Source organism: Carassius carassius, chromosome 7 (assembly GCF_963082965.1).
Source record: "Carassius carassius chromosome 7, fCarCar2.1, whole genome shotgun sequence".
NCBI classification, from domain to species: Eukaryota; Metazoa; Chordata; class Actinopteri; order Cypriniformes; family Cyprinidae; genus Carassius; species Carassius carassius.
This window is the reverse complement of record NC_081761.1, coordinates 23,148,856-23,175,237: the sequence shown is the minus strand read 5'-3', so window position 1 is coordinate 23,175,237 and position 26,382 is coordinate 23,148,856. Positions and strand designations below refer to the sequence as shown.

General features: G+C 36.9%; 1 protein-coding gene across 4 annotated transcripts in view; it reads right to left on the bottom strand.

Annotated features, from left to right (window-relative positions):
- Positions 1-4,038: 4,038 nt before the first annotated feature.
- The window catches only part of dhrsx (dehydrogenase/reductase (SDR family) X-linked), a 35,681-nt gene continuing 13,337 nt past the window's right edge, over positions 4,039-26,382 (bottom strand). For 3 of the 4 annotated variants that reach the window (XM_059554223.1, XM_059554222.1, XM_059554220.1), the window contains 4 exons: positions 17,333-17,434; positions 14,178-14,385; positions 11,217-11,424; positions 4,039-5,753 (listed from right to left, as the gene is read on the bottom strand). In XM_059554223.1, the coding sequence (XP_059410206.1) occupies positions 5,577-5,753; positions 11,217-11,424; positions 14,178-14,385; positions 17,333-17,434 (695 nt within the window). In that variant the 3' untranslated portion in view covers positions 4,039-5,576. The remainder of the gene's footprint in view (positions 5,754-11,216; positions 11,425-14,177; positions 14,386-17,332; positions 17,435-26,382) is intronic. The other variant, XM_059554221.1, reaches the window with a different exon arrangement.

Sequence of the window (26,382 nt, the reverse complement as noted above, 5' to 3'; positions counted from 1 at the left end):
GTAGGCTAAATAAATATAAATGTAATGATGGATAGTCATTGCGTGTATTAGAATTAGGCTACCTATTTGCAATTCAGCCTATTACTATTACTTATAATGATGAATGAAATTCTACTTCATCCCACACTTCTTCACCTCGGGAAACTTTGGTGGATTCCTGCTTGTCCTGTAGATGATCTGCTCGCGTGCTTTAACTTGCAGATCGGTTTCTTCGCTTGAGAAGCGTTCAGCTTTTCCGGCAACAAATTCCGCCATGTAAATAGCGATCCGCCATGATGCGAGTGCATCTCGCTCTTAAAGGGAATGGGAGATGACACTCTGATTGGTTTATTGAACGTTACACCTATTACTTATTAAGAGAATAGGGACAACCCATTCCAAAAATGCATTTTTCCGTCGTTAAAATAGCAAAAGTGGATTTGTACATGCCCTGAGTGCACCTGCGCCGTGCGCTTTACACTTTGCATTTAGATCGTTAAAATAGGGCCCTAAGACTTGAAGAATTATCCAGTTTTAAATATTATATTTGAAAATATTTAATATTTAAATGTTTAAAATTAATATTTAGATATTATATATTTAATATAATTTCTGCTGTTAATTTCTTCTGACACTTTATTTTACGGTCCTGATCTTGCTATTAACAAACCATTAACTACAAACATTGAATTTCCAGTAGCACTTTATTTTAAAGTCCTGTTACTCATGTACATACTATGTACTTATTATAGTGATCGCAATAACTAGGTAATAAATGGGTACTAAACTTGAACCTATCCCTACCACATGTAGTTACCTTATATTACAGTACTTTCTTAGGTGTGCACGTACTGTAAATAAAAAATGCAACCACTTTTGCCTAAATAAACTCCTAGTATTATTAATCATTAGTGATGTTAAGCTTATTAGGGATGTAGAATATGGTCATACAGAATGTATTTTAATGTATTTTTATGTGCTTTATAAGTAATAATAAACAGCCAATATGTTAATATTAGTCATGCTAATAAGCAACTAGTTAATAGTGAAAATTGGTCACTATACTAAAGTGTTACCCAGTTAACATTTATACTTTAGTATACCATTTACACCATTTTTATCATTGTTTGCATGACAAGAAATGTCAGCAGCATTAGGCTGCTTATGACATCTTGGACAGCAAGTGGCCCCTATTGGTTCAGGAGTCCACGTATCTTATTTTACAAATCATATTTTTTAATGTATAGAGAGACCAGGCAGTGAAACGCCAGAAGACAGTTAATTAATTTGGTGGACAGAGGTCTATAAACCAGTTGATCACACGTTGACATGATGACGATCCACCGATTGATTCGATTCAGCAGCAGCCAGTTACATTGCCACGTGTATGTCTTTTATCGAGCAGACAAAGCGAACAAGTCTGATGCACAAATAAGGGTCAGATAAGGATCTAAAAAGCTGGATTCCAGACACGGTGGTGGACCAACCGGAGCGCCACAGAGGCTATAGAGTGGTGGGCAAAGTGTGACAAGCCTTGGCAAGCCTGTGACAGTGATAAATTAGGCGATAGCCATCCTTTCCAGCAAAATAAACTACAGGGGATCATAGATCAAGTCAAGCGCATATACAGACACACACTCCTTCACACACTAATGTGGCCCGTGGACACTAATCAGAGATTTATGGATAAGACAACAGCTCTCTGCACAAACCTTCATTCCCACCCATTGAGAGATGGAGGACTGATCCTGGGCAAATCTGGTAGATGACTGATAGAGTGAAAGGCATGCCGATGAGCCTGCTGGTCACCTCTACAAACAATTCATTGGAAATATGTTTCTGCAAAAGCTTAAATATCTTCCTCCATACATTTTGGGTCCACATTCGGGTCATTATTTCTCCATCACAGATACAGGATTATTAAAAAGAAGTGTCATGAAAAAATTTGCCTGTGGAAAGAAAATGGTTACTGCATTGCTTATATGTTTCATGGCAATTTCTAAATAAAATATCCAGTTGCTAAACACCATGTTAATTTCCTGTGACTGTGGCAACATTTTATTATGTTTTTTGTTGTACAAATCACGGCAAATCACAAACGAGATGTCCAGTGAGTGGGAGGTTAAAGCTCTATCCCATTTGAAAATAATATGCCCTCTACACTAAACCATACGCTAAACCTAACCAACAGTTATTTCTGCAAGACTTTGAGTTCTTTTGTGGAATGATTTGTGACTTGTGTTTCATGAAATTCGAACCTGAACACTCTGCATCATAAGTGCAGTGCTGTACTAGGTGGGCTACAGAACAAGTTTACTACATCACAAAAGTCACACATGTGGACTTTTAAGGTTTTAAAATAAGGTTGAACCACTGATGTCACATGGGCTATTTTATAGATTTTCTTACTACCTTTCTGGGCCTTGAACATGGTAGGTCCATTTCTGTCTATGGATGGATTTCGTCAAAAATATCTTATAACCCTACATGGGGACACATTATATGCATATAGGGCTTTAGGAGATTTCTAGGAATCTTCTTACATTTTTTGAAATGTTTTCCTTTATTTTCAAGAGCCTAATTGTTATGACTATAGGCTATCCATTAAATATGCAGCTGCTTTTTTGCTTAAAATATTCTTAGAAATATAATTCTATGAATATTCAGTTAATATTCAGTGCTCTTGATTTCCTAAGGAGCCATTCCAAATCCAAACTGAATATATCAGAGATGAGATGTGTGCATTCAAGTTTAATACTAAACTTTGTCAAGCTGCTGCATATAACACAAACCCAGTTATCTCATTACAAGGGCAGAGGTCCTGTTATAAAAATGGAAATAATTCAGCCTGAAAAAATGACACAGAAACTGTGTGACATTCCTATTTTGAGAAATGGCTGTTTTTTTTGTTTTGTTTATGTCAACTGAATGAAAGCCAACAGTAAAAATTTACATTTAATAATTTAGCAAGTGCTTTTATCCAAAGTGACTTACAAATGAGGAGAACAATAGAAGCAATCAGACGAACGAGAGAGCAACAGTATACAAGTGACATGAATCCACTGAATCATCAGTGTCTGAAGACAACTGCAAAAACAGGAGCACATTTAGAAGGCAACATCTGATCAGCAAGTATTTCCGACCAAGAGTATCACTTGAAAAGCAATCAAATGGGTTAGTATTTAAATATGTGAGGGAAAGGAGTCTTGCATGGCATGGCGTGTGTTTGAGAGTGGGTGCTAGGATGTGCTTGAGATGGATGTCCCACAAACTGCCAAAGGCTTTCAGGACAAAAAAAAAAAAAAAAAAAGAAACGCCTAAAATGAGTCATCTGCTCCTGTAGGATTTCAGGTCACATCTCTCTCTCTCACACACACATACACCCTGCAACAGCCATCTCTTGAAATGTACCATCTGCTTAAAGCAAAATGTACAACTATTACTTCAAAACAGTGAACAAAAATGTTACATGTGACTATGCGTGACTGAACTTGTTGTGAAGTATTCGTGAGAACCAAATCATTTTCAAATGAAAAGTCTGTCTGCAACCAAGGATGAATGAAGCCTTTTTATTTGATTCAATTTAACAGCGCATGTTGATCATATGACTTCTGCTTGGTGTCTTTGAAACGGCAAACGACCAGCCCTGCACAATTTCTAAAACCAAAACGACATAAATTGGCATTTACATCCCATATTTTCATTTACACTTAGCAGAAAAAAACAGCTACTGCAACAGCAAAATCAGTGTTTTTATTTAGACAAGAGCCTTAGAAGAGAAACTCATACACTCAGTTTTCTACAAGAGCTGAAGATGAGACACTTCAGAGTCTCCTGGCAAGATAATGCTGCACTCTTTTCTCCGTCTCCATCCCTCTCTTTCACACACACAAATGACAGAAACATTGGGCTCATTCACAGTGCATTTGGCTGAGGAGCCAAGTACGAAAAATCTTCTTTACACATTTTGTACTGAGATTGTTTCTCGATTCATTTATCATCAGCCATTTAGTGCCTCCAAACACTGTCATTAATTTATTTCTCATTATCACAACCATATGATGATATGATATGCATGGACTTTATTTACCCTTCCTATAACGCTAGATACATTAAAATACAGAAGCACTTCCATTAGTGCATAATTAGAGTACAATAAGCAAGACTAGGCAATGATAAAGCTAATTCTCAAAAGCAATGCAAATGGGGGAATATCTTCATCTCTCTTTTACCCAAAAGTTTCATATACCATTTACTGTACCATACAGAAAATGACCTCAATTAGAGAGGTTTAAATGTGAACACATTTGGTCAACTGCATGTTTGATGCCACATAAAACACACAAATAACAGGCACATTATGACACTAGTACATTTAAATCAGAATTTAACAGGTCAAAGTAGCACTTTACCAAAGCAGCCAAACTTGAGACGACACCTCCAAGTTGGTACAGACACCAGCGGGTAGAAAGTAAGTCATTTTACAGCACTGGTTATACATTGGTATTTATGAAGCGACATCTCCTGTTGTAAAAATTTTCACATTTTCCATTATTTCAAAACTCAATTAGCTGGTTTGCTATTGCACATTGACCTTGAATAATTATATTTAAAAAAAAGAATAGGATGCCTGAATATATTCAAAAGTTACAGTACGTCTCAACATCTCAAAGGAACATCTGTTGCAAAAAAAAAAAAAAAACTCTACATTATTACACATTGGAATCACAGATTCTGAGCATGTCACAGTCACGTACAGAACAGTTGGACAGAATTTGCCCCTCTGGGAGAAAGAAGGTGAATGAAGGTGAGGCACCTGGCATGAGGGCAGCCGTCTCTTTTGTGGTTAAGTTCAAAACACAGCATTGCAAATTGCACAGTGAGGGAAAGAAAAATGTAGGGCTTAGCCAGACAAATGTTTTCCCCCTTAGCCCTTCTGCAGTTTGTGTTTAGACAATTAGATGTGGTAGGCAGAGGGAGAAATGACACTGACTGATGGGCAGAATAATCCAACGTAGGCGCCGCTGAAGATATACAACTATACTAACAAATAAAGACACAAAATCCTAGCATGGAAACTAAGAGAATCAACAGACACAGGCTGGTATTTGCCCAGTTAAGAGAGCAGGAGATTTCACATATAATTTATTTTATCCTTCGATTGTCTTTATGGTCTGTTGAGAACAGTCCAAAGAAAAATCAGTAGAACAGCCACTGAGATTCATTAAGCACCAAAAAAGGCTTAGCAAAGAACAAGATACTAGATTATTAGTCAAAATCACTGTTATATTTGCTTAGTTCAGGGAAAAAGTGTTCAGAGAGTTCCCAAGTGAGGAGGACGAGAGCAGTTCCAGGACGGAAAACAGCACACTTGTCACGTTTCGTTGAGGTACACGTTCTCAAGATGTTGTTTAAGATGGCTTGTGTGAACACTACAAAGATAATGAGATGATTTAAAGACCAAGGGATAATTTGCCAAATAGGGATACTAACTTAAGGCATGAAGTTGATTTTTTTTAAGGTGGATGTAATATGGACTGTAAGATGAGGGCCCATGTCTCAATGATCAGGAGCTCAGTGCTGATGTTCTCTCCGGTTTACTGGAGACCCACTAGAGTGCAGCTTACTTTCCACAACTTGCCTTGCAGCCGTTGGTCATGAGAAAGTGCTGAAGACTCCGTCTTGCGTCCGTTGTACAGATACAGTCCTCCGATCCCCTCCAGCTCGGAGGCAGCTGCAGCGTAGATGGCCGTGGATGCTCCTTCTGCAGGCGTCTGTGGATCGGACAGGAATCAGAGATGAAGTCAACACAGGTGTAGGCAATTTAAGTATATTTCATCAGAGATGGATACTGAATATCTAAAAAGGACAGGAAAGATGATCCTGATTCCTGGAGTAAAATATAAATTTGTAGTTTCTGCCAATGTCAATGACTTTTTGATCCTTGTACGTGACAGCCATCGCAATGTTACAGTGCATTAGTGTTGTAGTGTTCTTCTTAGCACTTGAAGTCTAACCCTAGTCCTTGACATATATCCTTAGCTGCTAGCACTAGTAATTGGCACTTACATGTGGAGTTTCTTGTAAGTTGCTTTGGTAAATAAACCTGTAAACAATGTATGCTGTGCTGTGTCAGCAGCACCGTATGCGAATACACGGTTTAAGTTGTTTATGCTTTGATCTGAATGTAAACAGGGCATCCGTGTACACACGTTGCATACAATATTTACGTATGCGATACTCTCCAGAATGGCACTATAAGGTGACGTGGAGGAGATAAATCGTTGAATAAAGTTATTTTTGTTTTCTTTGCGCAAAAAAGTATTTTCTTAGCTTATATACATATGAATCCCTTTTGACATGACATCTCAAAATCCTGTGCTCTTGATGCAAAATGCAGCTCAAATGAAAAGCTCTGCTTTTTTTTAATGTCCATTGAATTCTTATCTGCCACAACACTGTAATGTATTATATTATCTTTATTTTGTGGCTTTTGCTTATGTTATTCAATTTATTTATCGTCAGTCCTAATTCATACACTTTCTCATGTGACTCTTGCCTCATGTTTACACATGATGCTTTCCAGCTGCCGTGGTTAATTATTCAAATTATCCTTCTAATTGCAAATGTTATAGCTGGCTTCCACATCAGAAGATCTCAAAGTTGGGCAGCACAGTTGGGGAGATTGCTATGCAGACGGTCAGTTGGACTATGACCTCCAGACGGATCAATTACACAGGACAGCCGATCTTCTCTAAAACCGCTGCCAGATTCTGCACTTCAAACGGCTCTCTTTGAGGTCCGGCAATTGGGGCCGAGCACTGTTTTTCTCTTTTCTAGATCTCTTTCGTCTGAGGGAATTTGGATTTAAGCTACAGTAGCCACAAGGTTTCTCTATAGTGAGCTGAATCAATACAGCACAAAGAGTGTGAGAAAAGCTTCTCTCTTAAAGCTGTGCTTAAAGGGAAATGGAGCAACAGCTGCGGTACAGAAAGAGAAAACACCTTTATATACAGTTGTATAAGGCTGAGCACAACATTTACAGACACCATATACCGTGCAATGGTAGAAATGCATCAACCAACATATATTTGCATGACTATCAGTGAACAGGGCTGCTTTACATTGTTTTCATGTGATCGATAGTAAACTTTAATATATATAATCTATATATATATATATATATATAAGCATGTTTTATCCTTCATGTGCCAAATAAAAAGAGAAAAGTCTAAAGAGATGAAGAACCTTATTTTTTCGTATTTGTACATACTGAATAAACAACCCGTGACTATTGTTTTTTGCATATTAAGTGAAGATTACATTGTGATGCGAAGGTTTATGTACATTGACCCATTGCGAAGGTTTCAGCCATACCACCCTACCCTAATGTTTTATACCTTTATATTTTATTCCTCAGTTTGGGTTCTGACAACTGGAAAAGCTGTCAGGTGAGAAATAAAACACTGGTGGAAAAGCAGCGTGAATGTAAAATAAGTGTTTAAAAGCAAGTGTACTTCAGTTTTGAGAGCACATTTGATTTATAGGATCATTCTCTTTCTCTAAACACAAACGGTTCCAGAAATAAACTTCAGAAATTGTACACGCATTCAGTATTCACATCATGCACAGCAACAGAACTCTTTTTCAGGAAACAAAAAACCTATTAAAACACATCATTATTTTTGACAGTTTTTCCTCAAAAAGATTTTTTGCTCTTGGATAAACCTTCAAGTTTCTTTCTTTCTGCCAAGTGCCGAAAATCTTTATTCTCTAGAATGGGTGTGCTTTTCTATTTTAAATGCCTTTGCCTGTTTAGTCATAACAATATTTCCCCTCAAGACATTCATAATTTGTCATCTTTTCTTTTCAACATGTACAGCAGTGTCCTCGCTGAGCCCCGTAATTTCTGGGTTTCCAACAGCCATTCCTGTGCCGCATACAGTACATAACGGACGCCGTGAACCGTGACTCAACCCAACTCGTAAATAAGCACCCTGCAAAAGGATATTGCTGTGCTGATAACAATCACAATAAATCAATATCAACACACCTCACCTCAACAAGGGTACGAGTTTCACGGAAATTACATTAGTATTCAAAAGATTACACAATGAATTATCTTTTGTAGTACAGAAAATTCCCCTTGAGAAGAGGCGAAGGTCACTGCCCATTGTGGTGGATTTCGTATGTTACTTTACCCTGTCTATTGTCCATAACCAAAGAGGGTTGTTCACACATGAAAATGAATTATATACTGTTTAACACTATCATGTGCTGCTGTTTGCTATTCTGATCATCTCTGAAGCTCTTTTAGCACATACTCAGCTGGATTTAATGGAGCAGAAAGAAAACCAATGACTGGCTGAGGGATGACAGTAAAACAACCTGCGAAAATGATAGCAATTTTGATCATTTGGAGCCATCACATCAGTGAGCTCATAGACGGTACTTACTTTATAGGTGGCATGCAACATATATTGCAAACAGTGAGATCCAAAAGTCTAAAATTACATTTTAAAATATGATATATATAATATATATATTTACGTGTATTGTATATTTTATTTTTCATTTCTCATTTTTGTATTCATTTTATAAAACTGATTTGAACAAGGTTTAAAATACAAGGTTTAACAAATACTCAAGGAAGATGAAAGAATCACGTCTGATTAACACACACACACAAACACACACACACACACACACACACAAACACACACACACACACACACAAACACACACACACACACACACAAAGCTTTGAAGCAAAGAGACAAGCTAAATCCAATTATTGTTCACCCTGACACAGAAGCCGCAAACCTTTAGATTTCAAGACGAATTCTAAGAGATTGGGAAAGACAGACAGATGGAGAAGAAGAACAGAAAGAGTGAAAACAGTGTCTCCCGGGACACACCACACTGTCACGATGCCTTATTGCAACATATTGGGGCAGATGGGTTTGTCATAAAGTGTTGACATTTAACAGTGCACCTTTCACAACGGCCTCTGTCAGTAACTCTGAAGCGTGTTTCACACAGACGCAATGTGTCTGAGGGACAATATTCATGAACTCCCTACATTTATCGTGTTTTAGATATGAAAGCTGGGAATTCTATATTGGACTGATAAGTAATGACAGTTATCAGTGATATTAGTTAATTTTTAATTACAAATTTAACTACAAAATTAACTAAATATTTAAGAGAGCTTTTAAACAGTAAGGGTCCCAACAAGGGTTATTTAAAAAAAAATACAAATATAAAAATACATATACAATATAAAAATCTTAAACTTATTTTATTTCAGACAAAACCTTCTGTAACACTTCAGTATAAGGACCAATTCTCACTATTAACTAGTTGCTTATTAGCTTATTAGGTCATATGATGCTTTATTAAAGATCATTATTTTGTTTATGTGGTGTAAAAGAATATGTTGACATGTTTTAATGTTCAAGAAACACATTATTTTTCAAATACTGTACATTATTGTAGGTCTTTTTATACCCCTCCTTCTGACAAGCGCAGTCTGCTCTGATTGGCCAACTGACCCAGTGCATTGTGATTGGCCGAACACCACAAGCACTTTCCATAATCGAGAGCTTCATTCTTCAAAACGAATGTAAAGACAGTTAATAATGTTCTTAGTTTTACCATCAGTTCAAAAGGGGAACAGAGTCGCATGACAGACACAGTGATGAAAATTGCATGTGTCTGAACATTCAATAGCAAATACTTAAAACTAATAACAAAACATACATCCACTAGCTGATTCAGAAGCACCAGATTGTCGTAGCAGAGGCAGAATTACCTCCTCTCCTAGGTTCAGGAAACGATCATCCATAAAATGTGTTGCTGTTCTGCTGTAAGTAATCTGAACTTAAAGATTCCTAAAAGCATCTAGTTTCGGAAGGCCAAAAAAATTGCTTTTGCTTTCGCCTAGAAACACACAGCATCTCCCTGACATGACTGATTCAACACTAACTGTGGTTACTGAAACCACGCCTTCTTTCTTTGCGTGAACATTTGGGGGCATTATGCAAATATTTCCACATAGTAGACATTTGGGGGCGTGTTTGAATAAGCCTTCTAGGGGGGGGTCTTAACTTTGATAAAGAATATCTCTTTTGATTTGAGACTTTAGTCTTTGCAAATTTACAGATCTTCTTTATGCACCAAGAGCTTATTACACTCCAAGGAGAAAGGAAAAATTTAAATCGCATCATATGACCCCTTTAACATCGTGGGTGTTTATTAGTACTTATAGTATTCTACACCCCTAATACTTACTAAAACATAAACTTAACATCTACCTTACTAACTATTAATAAGCAGCAAATTATGAGTCAAGATCATAGTTAATGGTTTGCTAGTAGCGAAAATTGGACCTTAAAGTAAAGTGTGACCAAACTTTCACAACTACTAATTTCTAAATAATAGTAACCTATAGTTTATATTTTGCATTATCATGCAAGCGTCACAAAATTTATTAATTTATATATTTTCTATTTACTTATTTATTCATCCATCCATTCATTCATTCCTTAATTTATCACAAAAAGAACAGCTTTTAAATATTTTTCATTTATTTTTTGGGGGGGGGGGGGGGTGGGTTGTGGATGTCTTAGTTGTTTAAGATAAAATGAAACTGTAGACCTGTTTTACTTCCTGTAAAATGATACATCTTTGATCCTCCAATAAAGAGATATATAAAAAAATATATATTTTTTTCATTTAATGGTTATCATCTATAACGGGGTACCCAACCCTGCTCCTGGCGATTGACTGTGCTGAAAAGTTCAGCTCCAGTCCTTATCAAACACAAACACAGTCAATCGCCAGGAGCAGAGTTGGGCACCCCTGGTCTATAATATGAAAATAATCATTGTCCTATTGTTTTTAAAATTTTCATTTTTGGGTACAACCAATTAAAAGCGGTACATTCACTCTAGTGTCTAGTCTAGTCCAATTCCACCTCATTTCCTGTCCTCTATCTGTCTTGTCAGTAAAAGCGTGCAAAACATGAACCTAAACATGAGTGAAACTGAAGCTCTACACAGACAGATGTCTGATTAAACCATCACGCCAGTGACTCAATCCTAGTTCGGCTGACTTTCCAAAGTTTGGCAAGTTATTTAAGTGAAATGAGGCATTCCAAATATGTCCAGGCAATTATTATCCTCCAGTAAACTTGACTAATGATGTTTTATAGAGGGCAATATGATTTGCCTTACCCTGAAGAGCAGTTTTGCGAAAGGTTTCTTGGCCAGCTGGGCAGGGCTACACAGATTGTCATACAGGGCTGTGTCCACCATGCCTGGGTCCACGGCGTTAACTGTTACAGAGTCACCTCTGACCCACAACTGGTCCTGCAGGTGGTAGGAGAACAGCAGCAGGGCCAGCTTACTCTGGGCATATGCACCATGAGCACTATAACACATCCTGAGCAAGAGAGAGAATAAAAAAAGGAGACACTGAGTGTAGTTAAACAGCTATTTTGGTGGCAATGATCACTAATGTGTTGTTTACTGTAATTTGCATTTGTAAACCCATTATGACAAGACTGTGCTTGCTGATGTGCTGTTGCTTCAAGTCTGATCATTCACTTATATTACTTTATAGCTTAAGTATTTTTCTATATAGCTTTCCATTTAAGTTTTTCATGTAACATTTCTGTTATTTCAAGTTTATTGCAACTAGAATATTTAAGTATATACATTTAATTTGAATAATTGCCGTTTTAGTTAACAATAATAAACAGAATTTTCACCTCATTTTATGACGCATTTCTGAATGAAATAGGATATTCAATGAGAAAAAAAAGAAAAAAGGGCGGGACTTGATTTTATGCACCAGGAATGGATTGGATCATTAAAAATGAGCTTTTCATAATAGAATGGGATCAGAGGACGTGATCTCTGTACAACAGACAGTTGAAAGAGAGCTGAAAAATGAGAAGGCTTTGTGACGTCAGGTGAAAAGGAAATTTGTTTCAAAATTATTACATTGTTATGAATGATTCTGCAAATATTTTTATATCTTTGAACTAACACCTGACAGGATTAGAGGTCTTTTACATACCCTGAGATTGCCCATCAAGACATGCATTTTGAATATTCAATACCAATGCAACAATAATTCCTGACATAATACCCAGTCATTTATATATACATATTAATAAAAAACAATTTAGGCTATTTTTGTAATTATCTTTGTTCTTCATTTTATTTTATTTGTATTATTAATTTACTTGTTAATTTGAAATGTTTGATTGAATGATTGTACAATTATGAAATGCTTGATTTCAACATATCCACTTTAATGTATTAAAGTTGTATATTAATATTCAACTTTTAAAATAATTGGTTACGCTTAGTGTAATTAAACATTTAAGCACTGAGTAATATGAATTAACTACATGTACTTACACTATGGGTGTCACGATTTGTGATGGCGAGGAATGCGGGGCAAGAAAAGAGGAGACTTACTGTAGGAGATTTCACATTCAAGGACTGACAAACACTAAGAGAATGGACTGGGGTTTTTAAACTAATAAGGGAACTGAGGAGACACACCTGGGATGAATTTAACAATCAAACTAATCAGACTGGGGAGAAATTGGGACAGGGAACACAACAAAACAGGTGCTTGATAATGGGTTACTTGCATGTAATTATGTATAATATACTGTTATTGCAATAATATGTACATGTAACAAGTGTTACCAAAAAAAAATCATATTAGTTTTAGCTGTGGTATTGGACTTGTCATTGAGAATCATGGATTTCATTCTATATGCTTTATAAAGGTCTGAGTATAAGATAAACATTCAGGCATCTAGAGGAGACAGTAACCCTCACATTAACAAACCAAAAATCTTGCATTTCTATGTCCTAGAATGCCCTAGAATCAAGAATCCATGTCTGTAAAAGATAAGCTGACTCATTTATCCGTTATTTATACTAGCAGATGTCTTTGTGCCCACCCCTGCCTCGCTCCCTCTCTCACCTTGAAGTACACATTTATTAGGAATCTTCTGTGCCAACCCACAGCATGAGCCCCCCCATCCCAATTTAACATACTGCGTGACAAGAAGTCATCGCCAGTTGGAGACGGGCACCTTGTTTGCTGTATTAGATTTCTTGTTTGTCAGTATTTATTGTAACACTCATAACCACCCCTTTCTGCCTCCCAGGAGGCTTCGCTGCATTCAGTCAATCAACAGACACATGGTGCTCTGAATCACGCTGCATGTTATAGCGACAGTGTCCTTGAGCCGTTGAGTCTCTGCAGTACATGACTGCAGTAACGGATGAGGACTCTCAAGATTGAAAAGCAATAAAAGTAGACCTGAGGAAAAATAGAATGGTGGCAATATTTTGAGGAATAAAGCAAATGCAAACAGGATGGACAAATCTGCACTACAGGAAGATCTGTGTTTAAGATGAAAGAGGGAGACATTTTCTCCTTTAAGAATATTAGGGGTGTATTCCTTTTCTGATTGTTTCATGGGAATATTACAATTCTGGCTAATGCTGTTTATTTTATATTATTTTCATGATTCTCATTATTTTCAACTGATAAATGACTAATATTAAAATCAATTATTATTATTTATTTATTTTTTGTCAAAATGACTAAAAAGGCAATAATTTCAAATGCTACACTGGAATTCACATATTCAGATTCATTTACAAACAAGGCCCAATTTGATTGAGACAATGCTGTGATGACTATATTGGATCTGACGGTAATGTCACATCACACAAGTTTTTATTACGTGATAGCAGTGGGCATTTACTTCCGAGTCTACAATCTGCCATGCCTATTCAAACAGAGCGTTCTGATGACGGGGGTCAAAACAGGGAAGAAAAGAGCCTATTACTTCCAAATTATGTTTTTTTTTTTTTTTTTTTTTAATGTAAAAATATTAATAAGATTATAAATGGATATCTGAGAAGAGTACAAAATAAAATAAAAAATATAAAAATAAATGCAAACACAGAAAACACAAAATTGTACATCTTTACACTATACATTCAGCAGTAGCCTAGGGCTCAATCGAATATATTTAAATTTTAAACAAAGAAGTAGGAAGATTAAATATTATATTTAAGATTCAGCTTGTCCTTTCCATTCACAAAAGGCTTGAGGCTAGAAAAGAATCTCAATTATAATTCAAAAAAGCTTCTAACCTTCCCTGCAAGTCATCCAGAGTTAATCTTCCTCCATAGTGTGTAGCTGAAGACATAATGACTATCCGGGAACATTTCCCAGGTTTGCCTGACTTCTTCAGCACATCCAGCAACAGGTTGGTTAACAGGAAATGGCCCAGGTAGTTTAGCCCAAAGTGTAGCTCAAATCCATCCTCTGTTCTCCTCTCCGGAACAAGCATAACGCCAGCTGCAGACATAAAGGAACATCATTGCTGATATATTATGAACAGACAGAATATGCAGGCCACCAGGAAGAATCCTACTCGGCTTGATCAAGTATTCAAACCTTGAAAATGACTCATGAGTCACTCTTACCTCTGGTTTGAAAAGCGATGAACTTCACACACTCAGAGAACATTGTACTACACTCAGCTCTCTGAATACTGTGGATTATGTATTGCTGGTTTATTGATTTCTGTCTTTTTAAATGGCTTTTAACACACACAGAAGGATATCGGAGATGTCTTTACATGAAAGTGAACTAGCAAATAACCATTTCCTAAACTAATGTCTTAACGTGTCTCTTTCTGCCATATTCATGGTCTCGGTGAGAAGTAATGTTTTCGATAAAAAGATGTGAAGAACATCATGCGTCACACTCACACAGAAAAATATCCCTCTGCAGAAATGCATTTCTTTGTCTTTAAAAGGAGCGCCGCAAGATAATTAAAGTTGGTGGATCCCAATATTAAATGGATGTAATCTAGTTTAAAACCCTGAGCGAGACAGAGCACCAGCATTCATGCAGGAATAAGCTTGTGCTCTTGAAAACCTGTTTCATCATTATTTTGCTTTTAACAGAATTACAGCTCAGTTCACAGGAGAAAACAGTAATCAGGATTATAAAAATGTCCTTAGCACATTAAATCAACAATACGTTTTTCTTTAAATTATCTCATGCTGGAAAGTAGGGCTGGGGAATATGCCAAAGATATTAACATGATATTTCTTTCCACATCATACTGATATTTATCACAATATTAATTTATCATTTACCACGGAGAAGTTTAGCAGGCCCAAATAATTAATGTAAACACATTGTTTTTCACAATTAAACTCCTGAAACCCATTTTATGTTTTCCATTTTATTTTGGATTCTGTGTTTTATTATTTAATACGAGGTTTGTTTCGAATGAAATAAACTGATAACTTAAAATAAAAATAAAATCAAATTAAAATATAACAATTAATTTACAACAAATTACAGTTTTTTTCAATTCTGCAGATCTTTATAAATTAAAATGAGTGAAAAAAAACATCTTAGCATGATATTCCTTAAAAAAATAATATTTAGAATATTATTACACAGCTCTCCAGAATACTTGTGTTGACAATGGTGTTGACGGTGTTATCAATAGTATATATTCATCATTATAAAGGAGAAATGGAAACAAAGATATACGAAGATGTACAAAATGCAAACAAAGCATCTCTTGCTTACCATTTTGAATATCAGTTATGTTGATATCTTTCTTCATTTTAAGTGGCTCATGTTATGAAAATATTTGCGTATTGGAATGCTTGGGTAAGATAACGTTACTTTAGAACAGTCTGTGCTCTCATCACTTTTGCTTTAATTCTAGATTTATTCAATAAACTGAATATCCAATCAGATTTCTCACTCACCGATGGCCCCACAGCTGATTCAACATGTTTAATTGGGCAAAATGCCATCAACATGAGTCTGACGAGAGCCGATGTGTGCAAAACTTGTCTGACAGACACTCGACGGTGGCCCAATGTTGGTCAACGGTCACTTGGTGTATCCCAGTGTTTATTACCAGATAACAACTGTTGCCATTAGCAATGCTAATTAACATACATTCATCCAGGTATGTGAGACCACTGCTTCTTTCACATCTCGCAAAGCACACTGCTGCGCTCTCTCTCTCTAGGGAATGATACGAATGTACATTATGCCTTAAATGTCAGTATTGATTAAACTTTGTCTAGCGTCAAAGGCATTTGTTAGCAACTGCTTTAAAGATTTAAAGAGCTAATAAAATATTTTATTTCAAATCAATATTTGTATCTAATTATTTACTTAATTGGCAATTAGCAATGTAATAAGCAGTGTAATGTACATCCAGCTAGTAATAAACCCCTTCAGGGCGATGCAAGACTGTACATTATCCTTAAGGTAACATATTTCTTTTATAATTTCTTCAAGTTAAACCCCACTCTTTTGGCGGGTTGTGATAAAGATCTTTGAGTTTTGGTTAATATTGGATGGCAGTTTTTTCTTGCTATAAATTATGTTTATTTCTGATGTGTTTACTACGCTGTTAGATTAATCCATAGAGTAGAAATATCCAGAGCTTATCTTTATCAACATACATTTTACAACAAACGCATTATGGTTTATTGTCCAACCTTACTGGAAAGTTAAACCTAATGCATCCTAATGTTACTGATCCATGATTGAAGGATCTCTGAAAAGACAATCAATGTCCCCTGACTATACCCTCAGACACATGCAGTGTCCTGTCCAGTCAGGGCACTAGAGAGGTCAAGAGTTGACCTTTCTACATCATTAGACCCTCAGTGGGGTGGCACAAATGCATTTGCCCATCAACCGGCATCAGGGGAGGTGTGTGTGTGCCACAGTGAACAAACGGGAAAAGGGGAGCGTGAATTATTTATTCTCTCTGTTAGGGAGAGGACAGTGTGTGACTGCTCCTGTCATTTTGGGACATTCCCTGGGGCAGGCTTCTAAATAAAAGTCACTCAGTTAAAACAAACAACCCCTAAGGCCCTCAGGACACAGACCAGACATGTCCAACAGAGCGAGGTTAGGAGGACGCAAGAGATTTCAGGTTGAGAGACAGGGTGTACAGCCCTTAAAAATGATAAATAGCTAACACTTCACAGTAAGGTTCAATTTGTTAACATGAACAGATTAAGTATTACAAACTAACAATGAACAGCAATTGTGTTAGGTTATAGTAAAAAATATTCTATTATTATTGTAATTTCATGTTTGTTCATTCTACATATTTATATATACAATGTGAAATGTTAAAATGTCTATGGATAAATTAATATGGACTAAAAGAATGAATGCTTTAACAAAAACGGCATTTTTAGAACTAGTTAGAGTTAGTTAAATTAGAGAAATTGAGGAATTCACATACCATTATTGACAAGGACGTGTAGTGGCAAAACTTTGGCTTTATATCTCTGGACAAAGTTTCGTACAGATGTCAAAGAGGCCAAATCCAGGTACATGAACTCCACTAAAAGCAAAGAGATTACAAAATCAGTACTACAAGCAGCATCTATAAGATCACATGCTGTAAATGAAAGCAAAACAACAATCAAAAATTAAAACTACATAATTTATTCACCCTCACGTTGTCTTTCTTCTGTGGAACATGAAAGAAGAGACACTGTTCAAAATCTCTTCTTGTTCCACAGAATACTGAAAGGTTTGGAATGGCATGAGAGTGAGTAAATGATGACAGAATTCATTCAAACTTTCAATTCACTTCAATTCTGCTGCCTTACATTAAAATATGAATTGCACTTGTGCATCCTGTTTGCTAACAATGCAAAATCAGGAACTGAATTAGAATTTAAAAAGCATTTCCAGTTCAATTCCGAATGGCACACAACCCTGGTAATAACACATAATGAATTGCTCAAGGACGACACAAGCATGTGAATGGCAGTAATACTGAATCATCCAATAACGGGAGGTCTTGGCGAAAGGTCTTCCTTTGATCAGATGAACAAGTCTTTTCAGGTTCACACACTTGCATGATCACAGCAATAAATATTCAATGAAGCAGCAGAATTATTCCACAATAAAGATACAAATATACTGAATGCACAGTATATTTTCCTATGCAGCTCATAACAGTCAAAGCATTTGCCCTCCTCAAATAAAACAAGTAAACTCAGCTTGTCAGCTTGTTTTGCAGGGCTTGGTTTTAAACAGTGGTTGCAGGCTAAATATCTGTTGATTCATCCAGCGTTCTCATGCCGTAGTTCATTTAATTACCTTATTCTGTTGGTCTGTACTTCTAAGCACGTGTCCAATTAGTCTGATTTCAAAGCATTCAAGTTATTCCACTCGCTAATGCTCACGGAAAGTCAAAAGGACATTTCTTGTAGCATCCCAAATGGCCTATCACGGTTTCAATGATCACTTCTTGCACTTCTGAAACCAACACAATCACTCCTAAAAATTTGTTCCAAGAGATACACAACTACCAAAAAAACAATAATGTTTACCAGGTAGTAAAGCTGAATTTGAATTTTTAAGTCTTGACTCTTGACAATGCAGCTTAATATACTGTACATCTGAAAAACGTAATTTGAAGTTAGGTCCATTTCATTTTTTTTGGATAAGTTAATAATCTTGTAAAGTGTCAAATGATCAGTCTGTCATTTTTCCTTGATGTATCTGTATGTAACACTAACAAACGTACTTTAAATTTGATATCTGCCTCATTTTTTATTAATAGGCCATATATGGATTTCACTTGGTCTCTAAAACCTAATCTGAATAATATTATGGGTCTTTATGACTCTGTTTAACGGGGGTCACAGTCCCAATCATGGAAACAGAAGCTGGAGTTTTGCCCAATCATCCTTCCTGTTCTTGTTCTCCATCAACTTTAATTAGGCTTATCATTCATTCAGTCTGACGGGACTAACCTTCGAGCTAATAATGGCTCTCAAGAGAGAATTAGACCATTACACGCCTGCCGGGGTGGACAGCAAGAAATGTACACAGGAGCCCCTAAAAAAAAGAGCAGTGATACTTCAAGGATGCCTTTTTAAATTAAATGTTTAGCGGAATTGTTGATGAGCTTTGTAAGAACATGCCCAAGTATGGGTAGAAATTTGACATGCCAAAGTCAGCGTTTTGTTTCTCATTTTGTCCATAGAGATAGTAAACCTATAAGCCCAAACCCAATCATTTAAAACTGCAGCATCTGTGAATCACAATGCTGTTGTGTTTACCTCAATAAGCCCTTTGGGCTTTCAGCTTATGAAAATGAGACACTACATTAAAATATTCCAGTCATATGCACATCATTGCTTCAATCAGTTTTAGTTGTCATGTTATGCAAATCCTGGTATTTGGTTCATTTTTTCCCCATCCCTGCATAATAGTGAGGTGAGGCAAGGTCAATATGACAAACCGTTCACCTTTACTCTCCCATCAAAACAGAGTCACCAAGAGTTAGACGTGTATCTATATAAAATGACCAAGTTAGTTAATAGAAACCTTAGATAGATGGTATTATTCAATTTAACAAAGTAATGCACTTAATTGCTTTATGAATTTTTCTCTGATCCTCAAGGCGTCCTCATTTCTGAGATTTAGTGTGATAAACACCACTACTCCCTTAAGGTTTATAGCACATCTCTAGCTGATTGAAATTGTTTATATGGACAGAAAGACCTTTGGGCCCCTTACAGTGCTCTTGACCTGAATGCTATCATTGCTAAACGTAATTTGAAGTTAGGTCCATTTCATTTTTTTTGGATAAGTTAATAATCTTGTAAAGTGTCAAATGATCAGTCTGTCATTTTTCCTTGATGTATCTGTATGTAACACTAACAAACGTACTTTAAATTTGATATCTGCCTCATTTTTTATTAATAGAAAAAAAAAGTGTTGCTAGTGTCTTATTTTGAAGAATATTATTGAATATAAAAATGCAGTAACCAGCAATATCAACTTCTCCAATGTTGTTCGGTTGTTGTACAAGTAGGATGGGTGGTGTATTATTTGTCCCACCTCTACTCCATTGATTAAACCGCTGGGTTAAACAGACACTGATGAACATTGCATTTTTCCCAAAGCTGCTGAACAGTTTCAACTCTCAGGTACAAAAAAAAGGAGCAAACGATATTGTGAAATATTATAGTAGTGCATAAATCTGCAGTGGCCACAGCCATATCAGCCTGCAGCCTGCATGGACGGGAGACCTCCTGGGAAAACAAGGCTGCTGTTAGAAGACGTGTTAGTGAGGCCAGCAGGAGGTGCTCACCCTGTGGTCTGTGTGGGTCCTAATGCCCCAGTACAGTGACAGGGACACTATACTGTCTAAAAGCACCATCTTTCGGATGATATGTTAAACTGAGGTCCTGACCCTCTGTGGTCATTAAAAATCCCATGGCACGTAGGGGTGTAACCCTGGTGTCTTGGCCAAATTGTTGCCACTGGCCCTTGTCAATCGAGGCCTCCTAATAATCCCCATCCACTTGACTGGCTCTTTGACTCTCTCTCCTCTCCACCTGTAGCTGGTGTGTGGTGAACGTACTGGCGCCGTTGTACTGTGGTTGCCATCGCACAATCCAAATGCTGCACACTGGTGTTGGTTGAGAAGAGACCCCCCACATGATTGTAAAGTGCTTTGGGTGTACAGCAATACACAATAAAGTCCTAAGTGCATCATTCATTCATTCAGTGTTCTCTGTTTGCCAAAAAGACAACATAACATTTTGCAAACCATTTATATGTGGTAGGGAGCAGGTGTACCATTCTTTCATAACACCATTCTAACATTTGAAAATACAAACAATAACATTAATTTAAAATTTTAAGTCAGAACGGCTTTAGGAATGACTTGCACAAAAATTGGTTCTGCTCGTGCTTCATGAATGAATGCACTCTGCACAAATCATCAAAGATTTCACCAGACTGACTTTAATGCTGGGTAAGGTTAAATTAAAGTGAAAGTGTCATCAGCCCAGAACTGCTTCCGTGTACAACTGTTGGCGCAAGCTAGATTAAAGTGATTATTACGTTTTTTTCATCTGAAAGAAAAAAAGTCATATACACATAGGTTGCCTTGAGGGTAATTCATGGACTTATTTTCATTTTTGGGTGAACTAACCCTTTAATAGCGAGAATGTCATCTTAAAATAAAGTGTGTCCATCATAGTTAATGATCTAAAATAATTAAATCCAAAGGTCTGGCATGAAACTCTAGATGATGCAATCCGTAATTCAATCTTACATAATGACATCATAATCACATGGCACAGCTGTTTTTTTCCTGTATTGGTAGCCAATGAGCTTGCTGCTCAACATTCAAATACTTGGCTAGTGCTTGCTGTAGCAGTTGCAGCGCACTCCAGAAATCCCCCACCTTCCCCAGCTCCACCTTTATAGATCTGCAACGGGTCGATTAATGTATGCTATATGAGGGTTATTTCATATATGTTATGTGAAGCAGCAGTATTTCTTACATGCTCACAGCAGCATGTTGTGGATGTATTGGCAGTAGCATGTCTCTGTGCTTTCTCTGCCACAGAAGCAGCGGGGTAGCAGATCTATTCCGCCAATGCCAAACACATTAACACTGTTATTTACATACCATGTCAAGCAGTTGTCCTGACAGAAATATGCTGAAATTTGCCTTTTAAAAAATACATACACTGCAATTAAAAAGTCTTTTTTTTGGGGAGGGGGGGCGGGTTCTTGTAGAGATGACTACATATAAATACACCCTATTTTTTATTGTGCTTGACAAGAAACCACAGTCAACAACCATGCTGTTCTCCCAAAACCACAACCTACAAAAACTCTACGAATGCAAGTTCTAAGTTTTTCTGTGTTTTTCATTCCAGACTTCCTCAAAGCCCTTCAGTCGGTGGCGGTTCTGGCATGATTGATTGCTGGCATGTCTCTCGTTGCACTGCTGGACAGGGAAGCCTGCAGATGTTCTGTTCTGATTAAGAATCCGAGCTGCAGTAATGAGCAAAAGAGCCCATGCACAACTCATGAGTGCCGTTTCCTGATGGCACCAGACACCCAGGTCTGCTTTATAAGAAGTGAGTTAATCTGGGGATTCGGCCCGCCACGGAATATACCCGTATCATCCTTATTTGCTCTTCTTCTCATAATTTTCAGTTTGGATGTGCCAAAGAGTGTGGTAATGAGGTAATCTTGGCTCCATAGGTACAGTGCCAGCTGGAAGACACAGTGACTGGCATAACGCCATTTTCAAGTACCAACAAAGACATTTCCCCCCTTCTCCATCTTCAAAAACTGCCAGTAAATCAGACATGCACTCCTGAGAGAGGAAGATTGATAGAGAATAACTCTTGGGTAAGTGACAGCTCTGGCAGTGATGCAGGGTTCTGTCAGCCGGGTTGGTCTCCAACAGAACTACGAAATGTAGATGGAAGATAGAGATAGGACAGTAAATCTTAGAATGGATGATACGATTTATCTCTTCGTATCAAGTCAGGAAGAGACAGAATAGATCAATAAAGGACAGAGACAAAGAAAGGAACAGGCTGTTTTTTTCCCACTGATGTCATAGTTGCAGTGTCACTATTATAATGATGCAGCAGAAGACAAAAATGTATGAGTGGTATATAATAAAAATGTAAAACAGATGATAACACACAGTGGCATGCACAAACGCTATCAAGTGCTCGGTCTTTTACACCACACAGATGTATGTGCCTCCTGTTTGGTGCATATGCACCTGTATCTCTATAATAAAATTGTTTTTTACATGTTGTAAACAACTGTTCTGAACCTTTGACACACAGTGTGTGTTTTGGGCATATGTTGGGGCGTCTGTTTAATTACATCAGGCAGTAGGGTGCCATCACCCCTGCAACAAGCAGACGTTTTTCCCAAACACTGACTCCACTGGTGAGGATCCAGAAGGTTCTGTGCAGGTTCTGACTGTGTAGACGTCTGCTGTTCACATCAGCTGCCAGCTGGCTGTCAACAGGTACCACAATAAACTCTCAACTTGACCTACTGAGAATTACATACAGGTTAATAGGAAGTTTACAATTAACAATTCAGTTTGAGTACATAATGAGACCATAAACAGTGTTATTTTAGTATAACTGATATACTATTATAGTTTGAATTTTCCATTTCAATTTATTATCTGCTTCTACTATAGTAATTATTTTTATTTTTTATGTTATGTGCTTAAATATCTTAAATAAAATTAGCTTAAGTTTTCTCAAATATATTATTTCTATACAGTGGTGGCCAAAATGTTTAGAACACTAGTATTTTCACCATCTAAAAAAAATGGGTTTAAGTCAGTTATTTCTATCTTTTGTTGTAGTGTTTAAGTAGAAAATATCAGTTGACATTTCTTAACATTCATTTTGCCATCAATTGTAATAATAACATAATATTAAAAGCACATTGGAGACATTGCCACAGTTCTTCTGCATTGAGTCTGTCTAAGCTTGTTCGGTTTCTTCATGTCATTCCAGACAGACTGGATTATGGTAAAATCATATCTCTGTGTGGAGCACTGGCTGCTGTCAGAAAAAATCTCACTGGATTATTACACTTAATGGTAGAATGAATGTTTGGAAAGTATACTGATATATTCCTACTGACACACTACAGCAAAATATAGAAATAACTGACTTAAAACCATTTTTAGCTGGTGAAAATACTAGTGTTCCAATAATTTTGGCCACCAAATATTTTTTATTTTTATTTCATGATTTTGTTTTTATTACCTATAATAACACTGGTCATAAACCAATATAGTCCCAAAATCTTGATACCACAGTTCCTTTTTAATGTTCTAAATTATAACTTTTTGGTTATAACAGTTATTTTCATTTGTTTATATTCAACATTGTTCAAGATTTATAATTTTTTTTTTTTTTTTTTTAGAAATTCATATTTTTATTCAGTACGGTCACATCAATTGATCAAAAGTGATAGTAAAGATATTTATAATAATTAAAAAAAATCTAATAAATGCTATTCTTTTGAAATTTTCTATCTATCAAAGAACACAACTACTACTTTATTTCTAGTGAAAAGTATAGAAATGATCCAATGAACGAGTTTGCACTTTCACTGAAGTAGTTGCTACTTTTAATCTGAATGAGATTTTTTTCATGAACAAAAACAGATGAATCAGGCATCTCTTTCTTGAAGAAGAATTTGCTGGACAAAATGCACAAAGGGACATATATTGATTGCTCAATTTAACATGCAAGTCACTGCCAACAAGGGCAGAATAGAATCTGGCGACAAGAATCGAATAAGTGAATGAGTCTGAAAGAAATACTCAAAAGATCTGAGTCACTGGCGGAATCAAAATTCCCACCACATGTGGTCAGATCAACAAACCACAATGAGAGCAATGTCATCCAAATGGAGAACATTTTGAAACTGTTGCCAATCCAAAAAGTCACAAAGAACACCAGAACAACATCCAATGATTGCTTAGCATGACTCACATCAGAAGACACTGGCCAAAAATAGATCCATGGTAGAGCAGCAAGGCAAAAACATTTCCTCACCAAGACATACATGAAAGCTCGCCTCATGTTTGCTAAGAAGTACTTGGATGATACTCAAGAACTCTGAAATAGGTTATTATTACAGACAGTTCAAAACTTTGGGCCCTGTTATGTCTGGAGAAAACTTGTATTTCATAAGAACCACATTCCTTGACAAATTTCAAGGACTGGAAAAATCTAACCGCATAGTGCATAAATGCACTATCCATAATAACACAATCCACTGGGTAAAGTATACTATCCAAGCACCTTTGGAATACTTTCTAAAGCAGTAGGATTAAGACAGCACTAATTATAATCTTGCATACTATTTAAAACAGACAGTATGTGAATTGAGACGCGGCCTATGCAAAGCAGAGAAACGGTTATTTAAACAGACATTTGATGTCCATACAATATGTATGTCACATTTCAACAGATCCATTAAACCCGGAAAGTGTGTGTCATTATGGCAGACTCCATGACCACATCTAACATCTGACACAAACGCTTTCTGAAACCGCTACAAAGGCCTCATCACTCACAAATCACACCACAGATCCGGAGCTGCGGCAGCTGTACGGAGGAATAAGACAAGCGGAGGATGGGTGGAAAACAGCCTTGGGAACATAACTGTCCGCCCATCCAGAGTGAATGAATCCATAACGCGTTGACAGGGTGTATTGCCGCCTGCCATGGCTCAGCTCTGCACGTCTGCCTCGTGTTGTCAGGGCAAGAGAGAGGAGAGCGGATCAGCGTGGGATGAGTGTGTCTGCCAGCAGCGCTCTGCCCTGAATCAGTCACTCAGCACTATCTGTCTAAGACGGACACTATCGCTGGAGCCGCAGAGTAAAGGGTCAATGTGACCCCATGATGAGCTTGGCCAGTGCCATTTTGGGTGGTTCAGTTCAACTGAGCTTGGGTACCTTCAAAGCTATCAAAATTCAATTCATTTATGGGCTACAAAGTAAACATTTTTTTTCCCCTGGTGCCCGAGTTGAGATTGGTATACTGCCGTTTAAAAGTTTGGGGTCAGTAAGAAAGGTATTTGATGCTCACACTTAGGCTACATTTAATCTATTTGATATAAATAACTGTCCAGTCCTCAATTTCACATGATCCTTAATCATTCTAATACAGCCTACTGGTTTGCTAACTCAAGACACATTTCTTTTTACCCTCACTGTTGAAAACAGTTGAGCTGCTTCATATTATTCCCCACAGGATTCTTTGATGAATACAAAGCATTTATTTGAAATAGAAAATTGACACATTTGACCAATTAACTGCATCCTTGTTGAATAAAAGTACTCAAATCTTAAAAGAAAAACATTTTATTAACAGGAGTATATAATTTTTAGTATTTTATGTGCCAGGAATGGCACGTTATGCAAAGCATTAGGCATGTTTATAATATTAAACCTGTTCTAAATAATGCTTCCACAACTATCACAAGTCATTCTCACTGGAAATATGTACTTGTGCCGATGTTTCTGTGACACTGATATTACACACCTTACTGCACAGCAGTTTCAAAGTGAAATGCATGTTCAATACATGACCGTGGCCACATTTTTATTCTGTTGATATGTTGGTTGAAATGTCCAGATGGTGTCACTAACAGTGTCGGAAATACGCCCTAAACCAAACGAAACCTACCTGATAGTGTTAAAGGAAAACGTGATAAAATCTCACTCAGTGGTGCAACTGTGCTACTTAAACCTTTTTTTACTTTAAGCGATTCACTCTTTCATTCAGAAGGTGGGGCTTTTCCTGCGATTGAGCGGCCATATTAAGCATTGCGCTTTTCCCCATTCAAAACTATAAGAGTAACACATCTTGGGTGTTCTATAGTCTTTGTTGTGTTGAAGCAACATGCCTCTAGCAACCTTAGTGTAATTTACTGTGATTCAAAAGTGAACTAAGCGATTAT